Source organism: Chlorocebus sabaeus, chromosome 12, assembly GCF_047675955.1.
Source record: "Chlorocebus sabaeus isolate Y175 chromosome 12, mChlSab1.0.hap1, whole genome shotgun sequence".
NCBI classification, from domain to species: Eukaryota; Metazoa; Chordata; class Mammalia; order Primates; family Cercopithecidae; genus Chlorocebus; species Chlorocebus sabaeus.
Window position 1 is genome coordinate 75,229,355 of NC_132915.1, and position 15,925 is coordinate 75,245,279.

Sequence of the window (15,925 nt, forward strand, 5' to 3'; positions counted from 1 at the left end):
TATTTGTGGGAACTCACTTTTTTTAATGCTTCATAGGGAAGCATAGCCCATTGGGAAAGGACGTTAACAATGATTTAACAAAGGAGCCAACAATGTTCCTAGTCCTAGGAACTTAAAATCATTTATCCTGAAAACAATGCATGGTATAAGGTAGTTGTCCTTACCTTGCTGGTGGGGAGGTCAGTTCAGCTGATCATACTCCTATTTAGAACACTAGCTAGAATTCAAGCCCAGGTTTGTGTTCCTTTCCCTCTCCACACCCGTTTACCTCTCTAAATTGCCAGTTTTCCTGCATTCTTCAGGAGAAATCTTGCTCCTACCTGGGTCATTCTCAGCATACAGCTTTCTAAGGAAGTTCGAAGTATTCTGATCGCCCATCAATAAGTGTTAGGTAAAATGACTTAAACATTTTCTGGTGGTTTTGATACTATATCTTTTTATAGGTGATATAATGAGGAAGTAGAAAAAGCATAATCTGGATCAATGGGAGCATATATTATATATATATATACGTTATTTCTTTCATAATTAAATAGCATTAATGGAAATCAGAATGAGAAAAATGCATTATAAATCAAACTACTTAAAAATTGCATCATCGCTTTCCAGTGCTTACATATTTGCATATTCTCCTTTGCATATTTGTATAATCAGAGCATAGATACAATTTCAAACCATGTTTCTAACACAATTGTTTATTATAATCATTTTTATATGTTACTATACAGCCTTCATAATTATTTTTATGACTGCTTAATATCCCACTCGTATATTTATTTTCTATTATTGGATAATTTGTAATTTTTTTCTCGTAATAGCATTGTATTGAACATGTGGAGCTATTTTAATGTGTTTTTTTGTTTGTTTTTTGTTTTGAGACAGGGTCTCGCTCTGTCACCAGGCTGGGGTCTGGTGTCATGGTCACAGCTCACTGCAGCCTCCACTGCCCGGGCTCAAACGATTCTACCACCTCAGCCTCCCAAATAGCTAGGACCACAGGTGTGTGCCACCACACCTTGCAAATTTTTAAATTATTTATAGAGACAAGGTCTCACTGTTTCCCAGGCTGGTCCCAAACCCCTGGGATTAAGCGATCCTCTAGCATCAGCCTCTCAAAGTGCTAGGACTATAGGCGTGAGCCACCATGCCTGGTCCTATTTTAATGTTTTGGATTATTTCCTTGGGCTTCTGAAATGTATTGCCAAATTACTTTCTCAAAGTGGTTAACCAATTTACATTGCTTTCAGTTTCTTAACCAATGTTGTCAGCGTTCTGAAAGTTTTTCGGTGGGAGTAGCATCCTAACTATGAACTCTTATTCTCTGATTTCTAGAAATATAATGAGAGAGATTGGCATTGTCTGCATCCACTTCCCCCAATGGGTGTGTGACCAAATACGTTTTGGAGAATCTTACAATAAAGGCTCAAGAAATCCTGCTTGAAAGACTAGACTTTGTTAACCCCCATTTCTAAAACTTATTTAAAATGGGATTAATTTTTCTCATATATTCCATTAACAAACATCCTTGGGAATTGCCAACCATATAATATCTGCGGGAAAAGGAATCCGCTTATGATGCAATAGATACTTTTTGGGTATAAAATCTTATGCAAGAAAAGCAGTAAGGCTGTCTCTTCTAACATCATGCCACTCCATGGTGAGAGACCTAGCCTGGTTTATTTATTCACTAAATAAATGTGCTGAGAGCCTACTTACGTGCTAGCTGTGGTAACTGTTGGGGACATAGAAGTTAACAAACCCAAGTCCCTGTCCCCAAGTAGACGATAAAGTGGGAAGACTGAACATTATATATGCAACCATTTAGGGGAAGCTTCTGTACACATTGTTTTGCATGGAATAGGTTTTCATTTGAAGAATATTGGAGTGCTTTCTATAAAGAATGTTAATCCCTGGGTTAAACAAAAAATAGACACATTACACTTACCATCAAAAAGGTCATCTACTGGGAAAACATAAATAATTATAATATGGAATGATAATTACTGTAATGGTATTTACATAGTGTGCTGTAGAAACACAAAGGAAGGGAACCTAATTCACCTTATGGATTCCTCCAGTAGGGATTTGGTTCACTTAAGTTTTATACCACTGCCATAGAACTGAACACATACATCTTTCAGTGCGTGACTGCTGTGAACTAAAAACATCTTAATTGGCAAAGACAATACCTAATTTTGATTTAGAACATAAATTTACCAAATTCTGCTCACCTATTTGCTATATTATGATCAGTGCAATCTTCATGTTACTTCTGTATAAGTCATTATAAGTCAGTTCTCAGTGTTTTTAATTTTATTTATTTTATTTTATTTTTTATTTTTTGAGATGGAGTTCTGCTCTGTTGCTCAGGCTGGAGTGCAGTGGTGCAATATCAGCTCACTGCCGCCTCCGCCTCCCAGGTTCAAGTGATTCTCTTGCCTTAGCCTCCTGAGTATCTGGGATTACAGGTATCCACTACCATGCCTGGCGAATTTTTTTATATTTTTAGTAGAGACAGGGTTTCACCATGTTGGCCAGGCTGGTCTGTAACTCCTGACCTCAGGTGATCCACGCACCTTGGCCTCCTAAAGTGCTGGGATTACAGGTGTGAGCCACTGCACCTGGCCTATAAGTCAGTTTTTATCTGTTCCATCATGGAAAAGAGAGCAAGGTTGGAGTAAGAATCTTATATTGTGTATGCATGAAATTTAAAAAAATGGTTACAGCATAGCCAGAAAAGTCAGTACACCCATCAACAGTCTGGAAATTGACTATACTGTAGCCGATGGAGGGTGTGAAGTGGAGCTTTGGTCTATCAGTCTGTCCTCGGTATCATCAAGTACTGAAGAAATTCTGACCCTTGTAGATGTGATAAGAAAAAAACAAAGCCCATGAAAACTATAATTTAAAAAAATTAAATAGTAACTTTAAATTATAAAGGTTGCTTACCACTGATTCAGGAGAAAAACAAGTTAGAGATACTGTTTGAGGATTGCAGGCAAGGTTTGTCTGTATAATTTTGATTGTTTCTTTGATAATAGAGGTAAAATATGTTATTAGCTATATTGTAGAGCAGGATTAACTTGGCCTCTGCCCAGTAATTGTTATGTGTTCATATGCAAGAAAGACAGGAAGTCTGATGCAAGAAAGACATCTTTGTAACAGGCCCACAATTATTTTTTAGGGGAATTGGAGGCAGAATGAAGTCACTGGCAATTTATCTCTCTGTGATCTTTCTATCACTATGTAAATACCTGACTTACAAAGCAGCTGTAGTTGCCATTTCCCCCTTTCTCCTTAAATAGATGAATGTTTGTGATTTCATATAAAGTTCATGAACTAAGAAAAGCAGTTGGGCACAGAATCCTGTATCTTTCCACGCAGTGTATCTTATTACCTTTAACTGTCTGTTAAAATCATGCTTTTAGTTTTACCTTTCCATAATGAATTTCCATCACCAGGCTTAGCAAATGAAACAGATTACTTATGGTAACCGTAAGTAGTTATGCACTCCAGATCCTTGACAGAGCCTTCCCAAAGGATAGGCAATGTCTTTCAAAATCCTATTACAAGATTTTATTTGCAGATGCTAAGAACAGAAGGCTAGAGCCGCCATAGTTTATTGCTACTCAACTTCATCAGGTCTGCTCACTCTATTGAAAACTGTGGCAAAAATGATATACATCAGCTCTTTTATTTTTTTTTGTTACCACTCTGTGCAAATAAAAGCATATTGGGGAATTTAATGAAGCAGTATGTCCTTGGAGGGAGCTTTACAGATTCTGAATGTACAACTATTTGTCTTTAATACTGGAGGTTTCTGTGTAAAACTGGCAGGAGCAAACTAAAGTCTTCACAGACCAATGTTTTACACATACACGCTTGAATCACACAAATGTCTATGTAGCGGTGACCTTGGAGATGGATGCATTCAGTGACGAATAGTGGCTTTTGAGGTGTGTCAGGGAGTAGTTAGGACAGTGAAAACTACAGCAGAGCTGCTGGAACTGTGGGACCGTTTTGGAGATGGTCTGCTAACTCAGGAAGTGCAGACTATGATGTTCAAACAAAAAGTTGGGGGAGGGGTTGATTACTCAACAAATCACCCATTTCAACCCAAGGACGCATTCTGAACTCTGTGCTTGATGAGAGTACATCTTAGCTTGCTTTGGTCTTCCCAGGTATAGCTGGCTTTTCATCAGAATCTGGGAAAAGTAGCAGCGATGGATCTGTGCTGCAAAGATCTAGGCACACAGGAGGAATAGCATTCCTGTGCTTATCATGAGGTATAGGCTTCAGGTTATATGGGATTCCTGGCCTGCCAGCTTAACTCTCCTTACTAGTGACCTGTAAGAACAAGTATATGTTGATAACCTTGTCAGAAGGATACTCTTGATTGTGCTTAAATTTCTAAGCTTCAGTACTTTGTTAGTAGTTAATACTTTTATACCTCCCAGTTGATTAGAAAAAATACGAGAATATGGGTGGTGCCGTAGTGGTGAAATGGCATCCCAAATGGTATTGGAATCTGTAATGGTTGGTCCCTTATTTGTTTGCAAGCTTAACCCTGCCCATATACCGCTTCTCTTCCTTGGGACCAGCCTCCTAGGCTGCTGTTTATTGTTACTTTGAATGTTGGAAAATGCAGTTCTCTGGCCTAGTCTGGGGGAATGCCAAAGGAGCATGTAGTCCTTTAGCCTGTCAGAAATTCCAAGTTGCAGCACCTCTAGATATATGTGACCAGATAGTACTTAACTCATTGTTAGTAGGGATCTCACCAGTGACATCTACGTGAAAATATTATTCCAGTAGCTTAGTAAATATAACCCTAGACAATAAGTGTCAGAAAACAAAGGAAGATATTTTTCCTCATTTCTGAGGCTGAAAGGCCTTTTCCTAACTGAAGCCACAAAATCTTTAGTGTATAAAAAAATCTTGATATGAAGTGAGAAATGGCTGATTTTTTTTTTTTAAGCAGCTTAATGTCCTGTTTGCTACTAAACATTTCTGGGTGTAATAATTCTTATTTAGCAGTCGCTATTTCCCCATGATAGCAACCAAGAATTTTTAGAATGTTTTGGGGCACAAAACACATTATATTTTAGACACTGAAAGATCATTTTAATGTTTGCCTCAGAATATAAGCTCCAAAAGTTTATGAGGTAATTTCAACAGTTCTCACAAACGCTTCTTTAATGTTCCGCATGTCTATTCCTGCAGTACCTTTTCTGTCTCTATCTTGGCATCACTCACGCTATCCTAGTAGTTGATTTGTCTCTTTCCCACTTAAACTAGAGCTCAGTGAGGACAGGGGCTGTCTTACTTGTTGCGTCTCAAGTATTTTGTGTGGTGCCCAGTATTTATTTGAAGAATCAAAGAAATGCTTAAGAATATTTTCTGAAGCTGGGTGTGGTGGCTCATGCCTATCCTAGCACTTTGGGAAGCCAAGGCTTGATCCAGGAGTTAGAGACCAACCTGGGCAAGATGGTGAAACCCAACCCATTTTTAAAAAACAATTAATGGAGCATGGTGGTGTGTGCATGTAGTCCCAGTTACTCAGGAGGCTAAGGTGGGAGGATCACTTGAGCCTGGGAAATGGAGGCTGCAGTGAACCATGATTGTGCCACTGCACTCCAACCTGGGTGAATGAGCAAGATCCTGACTCGGAAAAAAAGAATAGTTTCTGAAAATCAAGCAACTTCATATAATTGACTCTAACCTTTTTATAGCACATTTTCCATTATTTTAAAACCTGGTGTATGAAGGAAAGATTGATAGCATTAGGTGGTACTCTTATTATATTACTTATAAGAATCTTTTGGGAAGCTTTGTACTTCTGTCTTAATTAGGAGAAAGTCATACAGGCAGTAAGCGCAGAGTATGAAAAGAGAGCGGGAATATTCAGTCTTTGCCTTTAGATATTACCCAGATGTCTTCTGACTTCCAGGGTTTTGGACCTACCTGCCTCCATATTTGAGACCTAGTTAACTCTTTTTGTATGTAATCTGGATCGTTGATAATGCTTGTCTGATCTTTTGATATCTTCCTAATCCTTCCTGCCTGACCTAATTCTGTGCACTTGATACATAATTGCCAGACCTTTTCCTACTTAATTGATCCCCTGGCCTTGGCCCACCCTGCCTGCCATATTACTGCCATATTACAGTGATGGCTAATTTGACCTAATTGTTTATAACATATCACTTACCAAAACCTCTGTGTTTTACTGTTATCTACAAATACATTTATTCAACAACTGTGTCTTTATTTGCAGTCACATGAAAATTTAGGTTAAAACATTTTACAGGTTTATTTACTAAAAAAAAAAATACACCCTTACTATAGCATATCAAATTCACTAGAAGGCCTTGAGTTTAGTTATTAGGGCTCATAGTGAATATGGAGTCTAAGACATAGTAGTACTATGACTTCTATAAGAGATACCATGGAAGCTAAAAAATTAGATATCTATGCCGTACAAAATATAGGAAGGCATGTGAAGGTGTTACACATTGTTCCTCCCTAACTTTAAGGATATAAATGTACAAACAGGAGGTATATGCCAGCTGTGGTCTGACTTAGAATTGTTCTTTAATTCTCCAGTAGTAGTATTAGAAATTATAATTCTGCCTTCTAGATTACTAACCTTGTATATGTGTGCAAAAAAATGCATGTACTGTGGATATTGTTATAGGAATATATTCACACACTTTAAAACATTAAAAAACTTTTTATTATGGAAAATCTCAAACGTTCATTTTAGCCATTTTTGAAAATCTTTAAATCTTTTGTACCTTCAAGTTTGTCTGGTATCAATTCCTTGTGCCTGAAGAACTTTCCTTAACATTTCTTACAGTTCAGATCTGTGGCTAATAAATTCTGTCACGTTTTTTGGTTTGAAAAGTGTTCATGTCTGAGAGATATCTTCTGTTGCATAGAATTTGGGGTTGGCAGTTTTTTTTTTCGTTTTCCTTTCAGCGGTTTAAAGATGTCGTTCTGTGGTTTTCTACTTTTCATAGTTTCTAACAAGAAGACTGCTGTCATCTTTGTTTTTCTGTATGTGATGTGTCTTTTTTTTACCCTTCTGGCTGCCTTCAAGAAGATCTTTGTATCTTTGATTTTCAAGGATTTGAGTATAATAGGTCTAGGGGGTGTGTGTTTGTGTATTATATTTATCCTGCTTGGGATTCTCTGAACTTCTTGGATCTGCGCTTTGATTTCTTTCATTATTTTTGGAAAATTTGCAGTCATTATTTTTTTCAAATAGTTCCTCTGCCTCATTCTGCCTTCTTCTTGGATTTCAATTACATATGTCACATCATTTGTTTTTTATTTTATTTATTTGTTTTTTGAAATGGAGTCTCGCTCTGTCGCCAGGCTGGGGTGCAATGGTGCGATCTCAGCTCACTGCAAGCTCCGCCTCCCGGTAGCTGGGACCTTAGGCACCCGCCACCACGCCCAGCTAATTTTTTTGTATTTTTAGTAGGCGGGGTTTCACCGTGTTAGCCAGGATGGTCTCGATCTGCTGACACTGTGATCTGCCCACCTCGGCCTCCCAAAGTGCTGGGATTATAAGCCTGAGCCACGGCGCCTGGCCACATCGTTTGTTGTTGTCCTGTAGTTCTTGGATGCTCTATTCTGGTTTTTAAATTTTGAGTCTGTGTGTGTCTTTCAGTTGGGATAATTTCTGTTAACCTGTCTTTGAGTGTACTGATTATTTTCCTTGCCTGTGTTTAGTACACTGATAAGCCTGAGAAAGGCATTCTTACCTTTGTTACCGTGTTTATTTGTTTGTTTTTAGCATCCCTGGATCCTGTCTTATAGTTTCTGTTTTTGTGCTACAGTTTGAGGACTCAGGTTTCAGACATAGATTTTCCACTTGTTTTCTTTGATTTTTGTTTTCCTATTCTATAAAATAGAAAAGTCAGGAGTATATAGTAATTAACAGAATTGTTTTAGGAATCAAATGCGGTCATAGATAATATAAATGTATGCCCTTGGGCAAGCCCCTTCCCTTCTCTGGGTCTTAATCACTCTCACTAAAGGCTTGTATTATATGATTACTTTGGTACTATTTAGTTCCTAAACTGCAAGATCCTGTGAAGGGGAGAGACCTAACATGTACTGAAAGCCTGGTATTAATCTCATGTAGAATCTGAGAAAGGGGTAAAATGACATTTAAAAAGTGCTGTTGCAAAACAGTTTACTTTTGCTAGGTCAGACAGCATTAAATCCTGTTGCCACTTGGATAAATCTGTTAAAGAATTATTAAAAATTTTCAACTCTTGGGTTTTCTGACTCACTTGAGAAACTTCATGGCTCATAACACATCTCACTTGCTTTCCCTGTGCCAATAGGATTTAAAATTATTGAGTTGGCTCCCAAATTTTTCAATGTGAGGAGAAACTAATTGACGTTATTGCTTTTTACTAACTAGTGCAAATAAAAAATAGTCTTATTGGAATAGGCTTTGGAGTCACAGAGCAGGGGGTCAAAGACTGATGGTGCAGGTGTGAAACCTTAGGCTGATTATTTAACTTCTGAGCCTGAGTTTCCTCATCTGTGAAATACAGATGACACCTACATCAGCTGTTTTGAATGTAGAAGACATAATGTGTGTAAAGCTTTGCGTCTAATGTCTGATTAATAGTAATCAATAACTGATGGCATTAACAATGGCAGCTAAAATGAAATATGCCACCATTAAGTCAAAATTTTAGTAAGTATAAGGGAAAAAGAGTTTACTATTCTTTATATCCTTTTTAGTAAGAAAGTTCACTTGGTAAAAGGATATTTTAACAATAGAGAGAGGGTTAACTGAAAAGTATTGATGAATAATAGTAATAACAGAGAATTGAGTGCATGCTGGGTGACAGGTGCTCCCATTTACTCTTCAGAACATCCCTGTGAAGTAAGCCACCCCTCCTCTGCTAAGTGTTCCTTTGTCAAGTGAGGGTGATCATTTTTGTTCTTCCACTCTGCTTTAGACTCTGTCAATATCTTTTATATATAAGTCCTACCCTCACTCCACTTCTCATTCCCAGTGAGAGAACGTGTATTTGGCACAGAAGTGGCCCACAGCAAGTTGAATGAACTTGTTGAGATGTTGAATCTTTGTATTTTGCTGGTCAAGAATGAAATATCTGTTTAGTTATAGATGAAAATTTAGGCATTAATGAACTGAATGTTGGTCTAAGGTAAAAATACTAAGAAAATAGTTGGAGATAAAGAAACTGCCCAACCAACCTGAGGCCTTCCCCTTTCTTCCCTCCCCATACGTGCTGTTTATTAAGACAAATAAATATAGCATTTCAAAGTAGCTTTTGCTTTATAAATTACCGTAGAGTAAATATAATGAGTATCAAAGATGGGTCCAAATTCTGTGTTTGGAAGCAGTTTTACTGTAATGGGTATTATTCAAGACTGAAATTATTTAATACAAAGAAACATTCTTTATTCACACTGTGAACAACTGTCTTCCAAAATACAGACCACAATACAGGCATTCTTGTATGAATAATACAGAGAATTAAGTCAAATTATTTTGCAGTTTTTTCCAGTCATAAGTTTCCACAAAAGTGCATTCCTGATCATAGATTTAGAGTTGGAAGGAACCTAAGAGATCCAAACTAACTCCTTTCTGCCACCCAGAGAGATGAAGCAATTTATCTAAAGTCATGTAGCTAACTAATGACAGAGCCAGGGAGAGAACCAGTCCTTCATCTATTATGCCACAGTGCTCCATTGCTCTGGAAAAAACCCTGCCTACTCATTCTTGGTTTTTAATGCTAGTTAGAGTCTTAGGGTAAGGTTTTTTTCCATGACTAACTAGTGCTCTTTTGTTTTCTGTGTGGGTTTTTGGGAACAAGCTAACTGGTTGTGTTTTTTGTTTTGTTCTGTTCATAACAATTGTACAGTGTAAGGCAATAACAAAGCATTTGTTTGGTTAACACTTTAGGGGTTAGGAAGAAATTGTTTCAACTCAAATTCTCTGCTCTCGTTGTTGATAGGCAGATATTTTAAACTTGTGTTTTTTAATCTGGGATTTGAATTCCCTAAATTCTTATGAAAATCATGTGAATATCTGCTTACTTTTTTTTTTTGAGACGGAGTTGCGCTCTTGTTGCTCAGGCTGGAGTGCAATGGTGTGATTTTGGCTCACCACAACCTCTGCCTCCTGGGTTCAAATGATTCTCCTGCTTCAGCCTCCTGAGTAGCTGGGATTACAGGCATGCACCACCACACCCGGTTAACTTTGTATTTTTAGTAGAGACGGGGTTTCTCCACGTTGGTCAGACTGGTCTCGAACTCCCAACCTCAGGTGATCCACCCGCCTCGGCCTCCCAAAGTGCTGGGATTACAGTCATGAGCCACCTATGCTTACATATTAAGAAAAGAATCTGTAGTTTTCATCAGGTTATCAAAGATACATAGTTCAATACTATGGTTTTAGAGGGAGAGAGAACTAAGCCTGGTTGTACTCTATATATATTAATTGTACTAGAGGGCTCCCTTATCTCCAGCCCCCTCCTACTGGTGCCCTTTCCTCCTGACAAGCCTTTTCCGAATAGCTTCCTGGATATTGTCATGGAAGCCACTGGAGGCCTCAACCTTCTCAGAGGAACCTTTCCCATAGGTTTCCTAAGGATACCTTCTTTCTCCCTTCGCTGCTTACTTTTTCCAGGAGAAGGTGTGAGACTCAGGGATTTTTGTTCATTAGGAAGCTCAAGGGGCTTATTTCAGTTAGATTTCCATTAAAAGGGATTTGTGAGCTGACCCGAAATCCTAAGACTATTGAAATAAGAAAAAAAAAAATGCAATTGGAATTCCAGTCAATACTTTGCAAGTTAACTTTTAGAATGCTGCTAGTTCTGTAGTTCAGGATTCTTTGTGTTTGCTCTAGAAACTAACATTTTCTAGGAACAAAATGAAAATACATGGATTATTTAGGAGTTGCACAGATCTGTCTATAAAATCTGATTTTTTTCTTCCTGAATTTTATTTGATTTAGAAAAATCTACCCCTGAATAGGAATCTGGTTTTTTTTTTTTTTTTTTTTTTTGAGCTGGAGTTTTGCTCTTGTTGCCCAGGCTGGAGTGCAGTGGCACAATCTTGGCTCACTGCAACTTCTGCCTCTTGAGTTCAAGTGGTTCTCCTGCCTCAGCCTACCGAGTAGCTGGACTTACAGGCGCCCACCACCACGCCCGGCTAATGTTTGTATTTTTAGTAGAGATGGGGTTTCACCATGTTGGCCAGGCTGGTCTCGAACTCCTGACCTCAGGTGATCTGCCCACCTCAGCCTCCCAAAGTGCTGGGATTACAGATGTGAGCCACCGGGCCCAGCCTGAATAGGAATCTATTTTGATGGGCATCTTTCCTAGAAGAGAACATATATATAAACGGCACATTCTAACTTTTTTTTTTTTTTAAGCTTAGCGTCTGGACACACAAAGAAAAAGCTAGTATTAAGACTGAAGTTGGAAGAGCGTATTCATTTATTCATTCATTTTTAAAAAGCCCTCACTGAGTACATATTATGAACCGTCAGGCATCATGTTACATGCTGAGAAATAAGCCTGGTCTCTTCCCTTATGAAACTCATAGTCTGCTGGGACACAGCATAACAAATAAGAATGACAATTTAGCCCACTAAAAACTCTAATATAGGTACCAAAAAACCAATGAACTCTGTACCGGCCCTGGCCAGGAAGAGGGGTGGGAGTAGGGCCAGTGGAGTTATTGCTGTGGGGGTTAGCATAAACGTCACAGAAAAGGTGACAAATATTTGAGTTGTGTCTTAAAGGTTCAATAGAAACTTGTTTGGCAAAGAAGGGCTTTAGCTATAGCTGGTGTATTTGTGCCCTTCTAACTTTAACTAAACTTAACATTTAACACTCTCTTATTTTGTGTTTCCAATTAGAGCTCCAAACGAGAATGGAAGCCGCTGGAGGACCGTAGCTGCACAGACATACCATGGCTGCTGCTCTTCATCCTCTTCTGCATTGGAATGGTAAGGAAACTCTCACAGATGGTTCAAACCTGGACTCATGATCCAAGGGAATGATGAGGAGTTGGTTTAATGAGGGCAGTTGTTGTGGAATATATGAGTCCTTATACAGTTCAGTAGTATTTTGTGTCACCCTTGATTTGTTTTTCTACATGAAAACTGAGCTTAAATTAAGGAGCAGCTGGGACTCGTATGCCATTCAATAGACCATTTCAGAAAACAAATCATTTGACGTAAGTCTCTGAATGGTGATCTTGATGGAGTGGTGAGCAAAACAGTGACCATGAGTCACACGCCCCGCGTATTCACCCAACCCAGTCACACCAACTTGTTGGTTATCTTTAGGGCAGTCAGTTCCTCTCAGAGACTTGGTATTCCATAGTTCTTCCTAGATGGGAGGCTGGTTGCTCACTCTCCTTCTTCCTTCTGCCCGTCCTAGGCCCCTGTTGCCTTCTATGTCTACTGTAATGAGTGGCATCTTTTGATTGGAGATCAAGGGACCTGGTGGTTTTCCAATGGCCCCTGCTGCCTGCTGTGTCTACTGTAATGAGTAGTATCTTTTGATTAGGGATCAAGGGACCTGGTGATTTTCCAATGGGTGTAGAGAATGGAGGAGCAGAGTTGCTGTTACAAGGTATTCGGGGTGTGCACATTCAGTTGCATACCCAATCTGCCCTACAGGAGTTTCTGACACAGACTTCAGTGGCATTAGAGTTCCTGCCAGTGTGCTGGGCTGAAAAAAAGTAGAAAACTGCTATTTTTAAAGCGGACTGATATTTAGAAGTAGAAAGGACTTGGAAATCCTCATCTAGTCCATCGCCCTTATTTTACAGATTAAAAACATCAAACTCAGAGATGGAAATAACTATCCCAAGGCCACACTGCTAGTTCGTGACAGAGCTGGGAACAGAGCCCAGGTCTGTTCACTTCCAGGTCAATGCAGTTTTCTAATACCCCATTTCCTCTTCCTCAAGGGGACTCTGCAGACACATTATTGCTCTCTCTTTCTTAGTCTTCTACAACTCAAAATGCAATTACACTACCTCAGGCAGCCTTGCTCTTACTCATGTGTATTTTTAACCCCCTTCTTACTATACCTTTTATAGAGTTTCTTTAGGAAAATCTTGCTGTTTGTCTCCTCTAACTGCCCGCCAGGCCAGCGCCATTTGTGAATCACAGAACAACTGTAATCTTAGCTAATAGGCACGATTGTAGGTACCAGTTCTGCCTCTGAGCAAAGGAAAAGAAAGCAATACATTTTAATGAGATATGATAAATCCAGTAAAATAAGGAGTGTTTATTTTAAAGATAAAAGCATAGTTTCACCAAATTTAGGATATTTAGGAAAGGTCAAAATACCTGTCTCCTAACTTAATGACTTATAAGATATTGCTCAAAAGTTTACTTAGTTTAATGGAATGGCAGCTGAAATATAACATGCATGAATGTTTATGCAGCGTGTGGAGAAAAGAAAAATTTTTTTTTTGAGACGGAGTTTCGCTCTTGTTGCCCAGGCTGGAGTGCATGGTGTAATCTCGGCTCACTGCAACCTCCACCTCCCAGGTTCAAGTGATTCTCCTGACTCAGCCTCCCAGGTAGCTGGGATTACAGGCATGTACCACCACACCCAGCTAATTTTGAATTTTTAGATGGGGTTTCACTATGTTGGCCAGGCTGATCTCAAACTCCTGACCTCAGGTGATCCACCCATCTCGGCCGCCCAAAGTGCCGGGATTACAGGCGTGAGCCACTGCACCCTGCCGTAGAAAGATTCTTTGATAACAGAATTAGTCCACAGCCTTTCCCTGCTCCCTGAATGTAACCCTGAGACAAATAGCAGCTGACCTTTCAAAATTGTTTACAAAAACATATACCATGCCACCCGAGGTGCTTTGGATTTTCTGTGCTAAAATAGGTCAGGAAAGTGCAATCATTAATGTTAATAGGCTGATTTGGGAGTGACTTGAGACTAAGGAGTTATTTGTTTACTGAAACATTTTAATGCAATGTAATTAATATAGTGTTGATTTCAGTATGATGGTAATTAAGACCCACTGTGTGTACTTTTAAATGTTGGCATAGCATTATTAGCATTATTTGTTTTCGAATGATTCTTTTAATGGATTACCTTCATGGAATTGAGCTAACATCATATTTTGCCATGTAGAAATAAGAAATCTTAAAGTTCTGGCTGGGCTCAGTGGCTCATGCCTGTAATCCCAGCACTTTGGGAGGCCGAGACAGGTGGATCACGAGGTCAGGAGATCGAGACCATCCTGGCTAATACCGTGAAACCCCGTCTCTACTAAAAATACAAAAAAATTAGCCAAGTGTGGTGGCGGGCGTCTGTAGTCCCAGCTACTCGGGAGGCTGAGGCAGGAGAATGGCGTGAACCTGGGAGGCGGAGCTTGCAGTGAGCTGAGATCGCACCACAGCACTCCAGCCTGGGTGACAAAGCGAGACTCCGTCTCAAAAAAAAAAAAAAAAAAGAAATCTCAAAGTTCTATTCACCGGCACAACAGAGATTCAGCATTCTTTGGCTTCTGAGTATTTGTTTTAAATGATTTTTAGAAGATTTCTCCCTCTTTGGATTTCATTCTGTAGTACTTTTAAAATAAACATTTAACAAACATTTGTTGGACATTAATCTATGCTCAACACTTTAGTACGTGTGTGTGTGTATATATATTAAATATGTATATATATTTATATACATATATACAAATATATAATATATATATTAAAAAGATACAAAATATGTATCTTTTTAATTTTTTTAAATGACTATGAAATAGGTTTTATCCCCTGCTTACAGACAAACTATAGCAAGGTTAAATATTAGCTTATCTAAGAATATACTGCTGGAAATAAGTGGCAAAGATAGAATAGGAACTGGAACTTTCTGGCTATGTTCTTTTAATCGAGTGGCCCAGCTGCCTGCTTCTCTTACAGATTGTTTCTTCTTAGTAATCTTGCAGCCTGGTACTCAAACCATACCTTTATTCTCTGTCTTTATTTGCAGCTTTTTGCTCATTTTTTGATACCTATGGTCGGGTTCTTAAATATTCTAAGATCTTGTCATCTTTCACTCATCTCTACCATTAAATCTTTATACATGTTCATCTCTTCATCAATATTTGTACTTCTCTTTTATTTCTTCCCTTAGTTTCAAGGTTTTTCTAATGCTTAAGTTGTCTAGAACTTAGAGTATTTTTCAAAGCAAATTACTCTTGGCCTTCTTAAGTGCTATCTTCTACATTTGAACTTTCATCACTATTTTGGGATTACTGGGCATATACTTACTCTGCTCCAAAAAATTACTTGTAACATTGCACTGCTAAATTTGTGTATTTCATTAAGGGAGTAAACGAGTGGTTTTTAGCCCTAGCTGTACATTGGAATTAGCTGGGATCTCTTCTTTTTTTCTTATCTTTTTTTTTTTCTTTTTGAAACAGAGTCTTGCTCTGTCATTCAGGCTAGAGTGCAGGGTGCGTTCTTGGCTCACTGCAACCTCTGCCTCCCAGGTTCAAGTGATTCTCCTGCCTCAGCCTCCTGAGTAGCTGAGATTACAGGCACCCAGCACCACTCTTGGCTACTTTTTGCATTTTCAGTAGAGAAGGGGTTTTATCATGTTGGCCAGGTGGTCTCGAACTCCTGACCTCAAGTGATCTGCATGCCTCGGCCTCCCAAAGTGCTGGGATTACAGGTGTGAGCCACCGTGCCCAGCCTAGAATTAGCTGGGATCTTTTCTCAAACAAACAAACAAACAAAAAAAAACCTAGTTCCTCAGCCCTACCTCAATGGTTCTCATATAATCTCTGCAAACCTGATGTTCAGCCAAAGTTGAGACCCATTATTATAGGCACAGATCAACCACTGAAAAGATCAACCACTGAAAAAATCAACCACTGAAAAGTA

The 15,925-nt window shown here is 38.8% G+C and overlaps 1 protein-coding gene across 6 annotated transcripts in view; it reads left to right on the top strand.

Annotated features, from left to right (window-relative positions):
* The window catches only part of SLC44A1 (solute carrier family 44 member 1), a 194,405-nt gene that overhangs the window by 43,369 nt on the left and 135,111 nt on the right, over positions 1-15,925 (top strand). For all 6 annotated transcript variants that reach the window (XM_007968522.3, XM_037983084.2, XM_007968521.3 and 3 more), the window contains exon 2: positions 11,921-12,010. In XM_007968522.3, the coding sequence (XP_007966713.1) occupies positions 11,921-12,010 (90 nt within the window). The remainder of the gene's footprint in view (positions 1-11,920; positions 12,011-15,925) is intronic.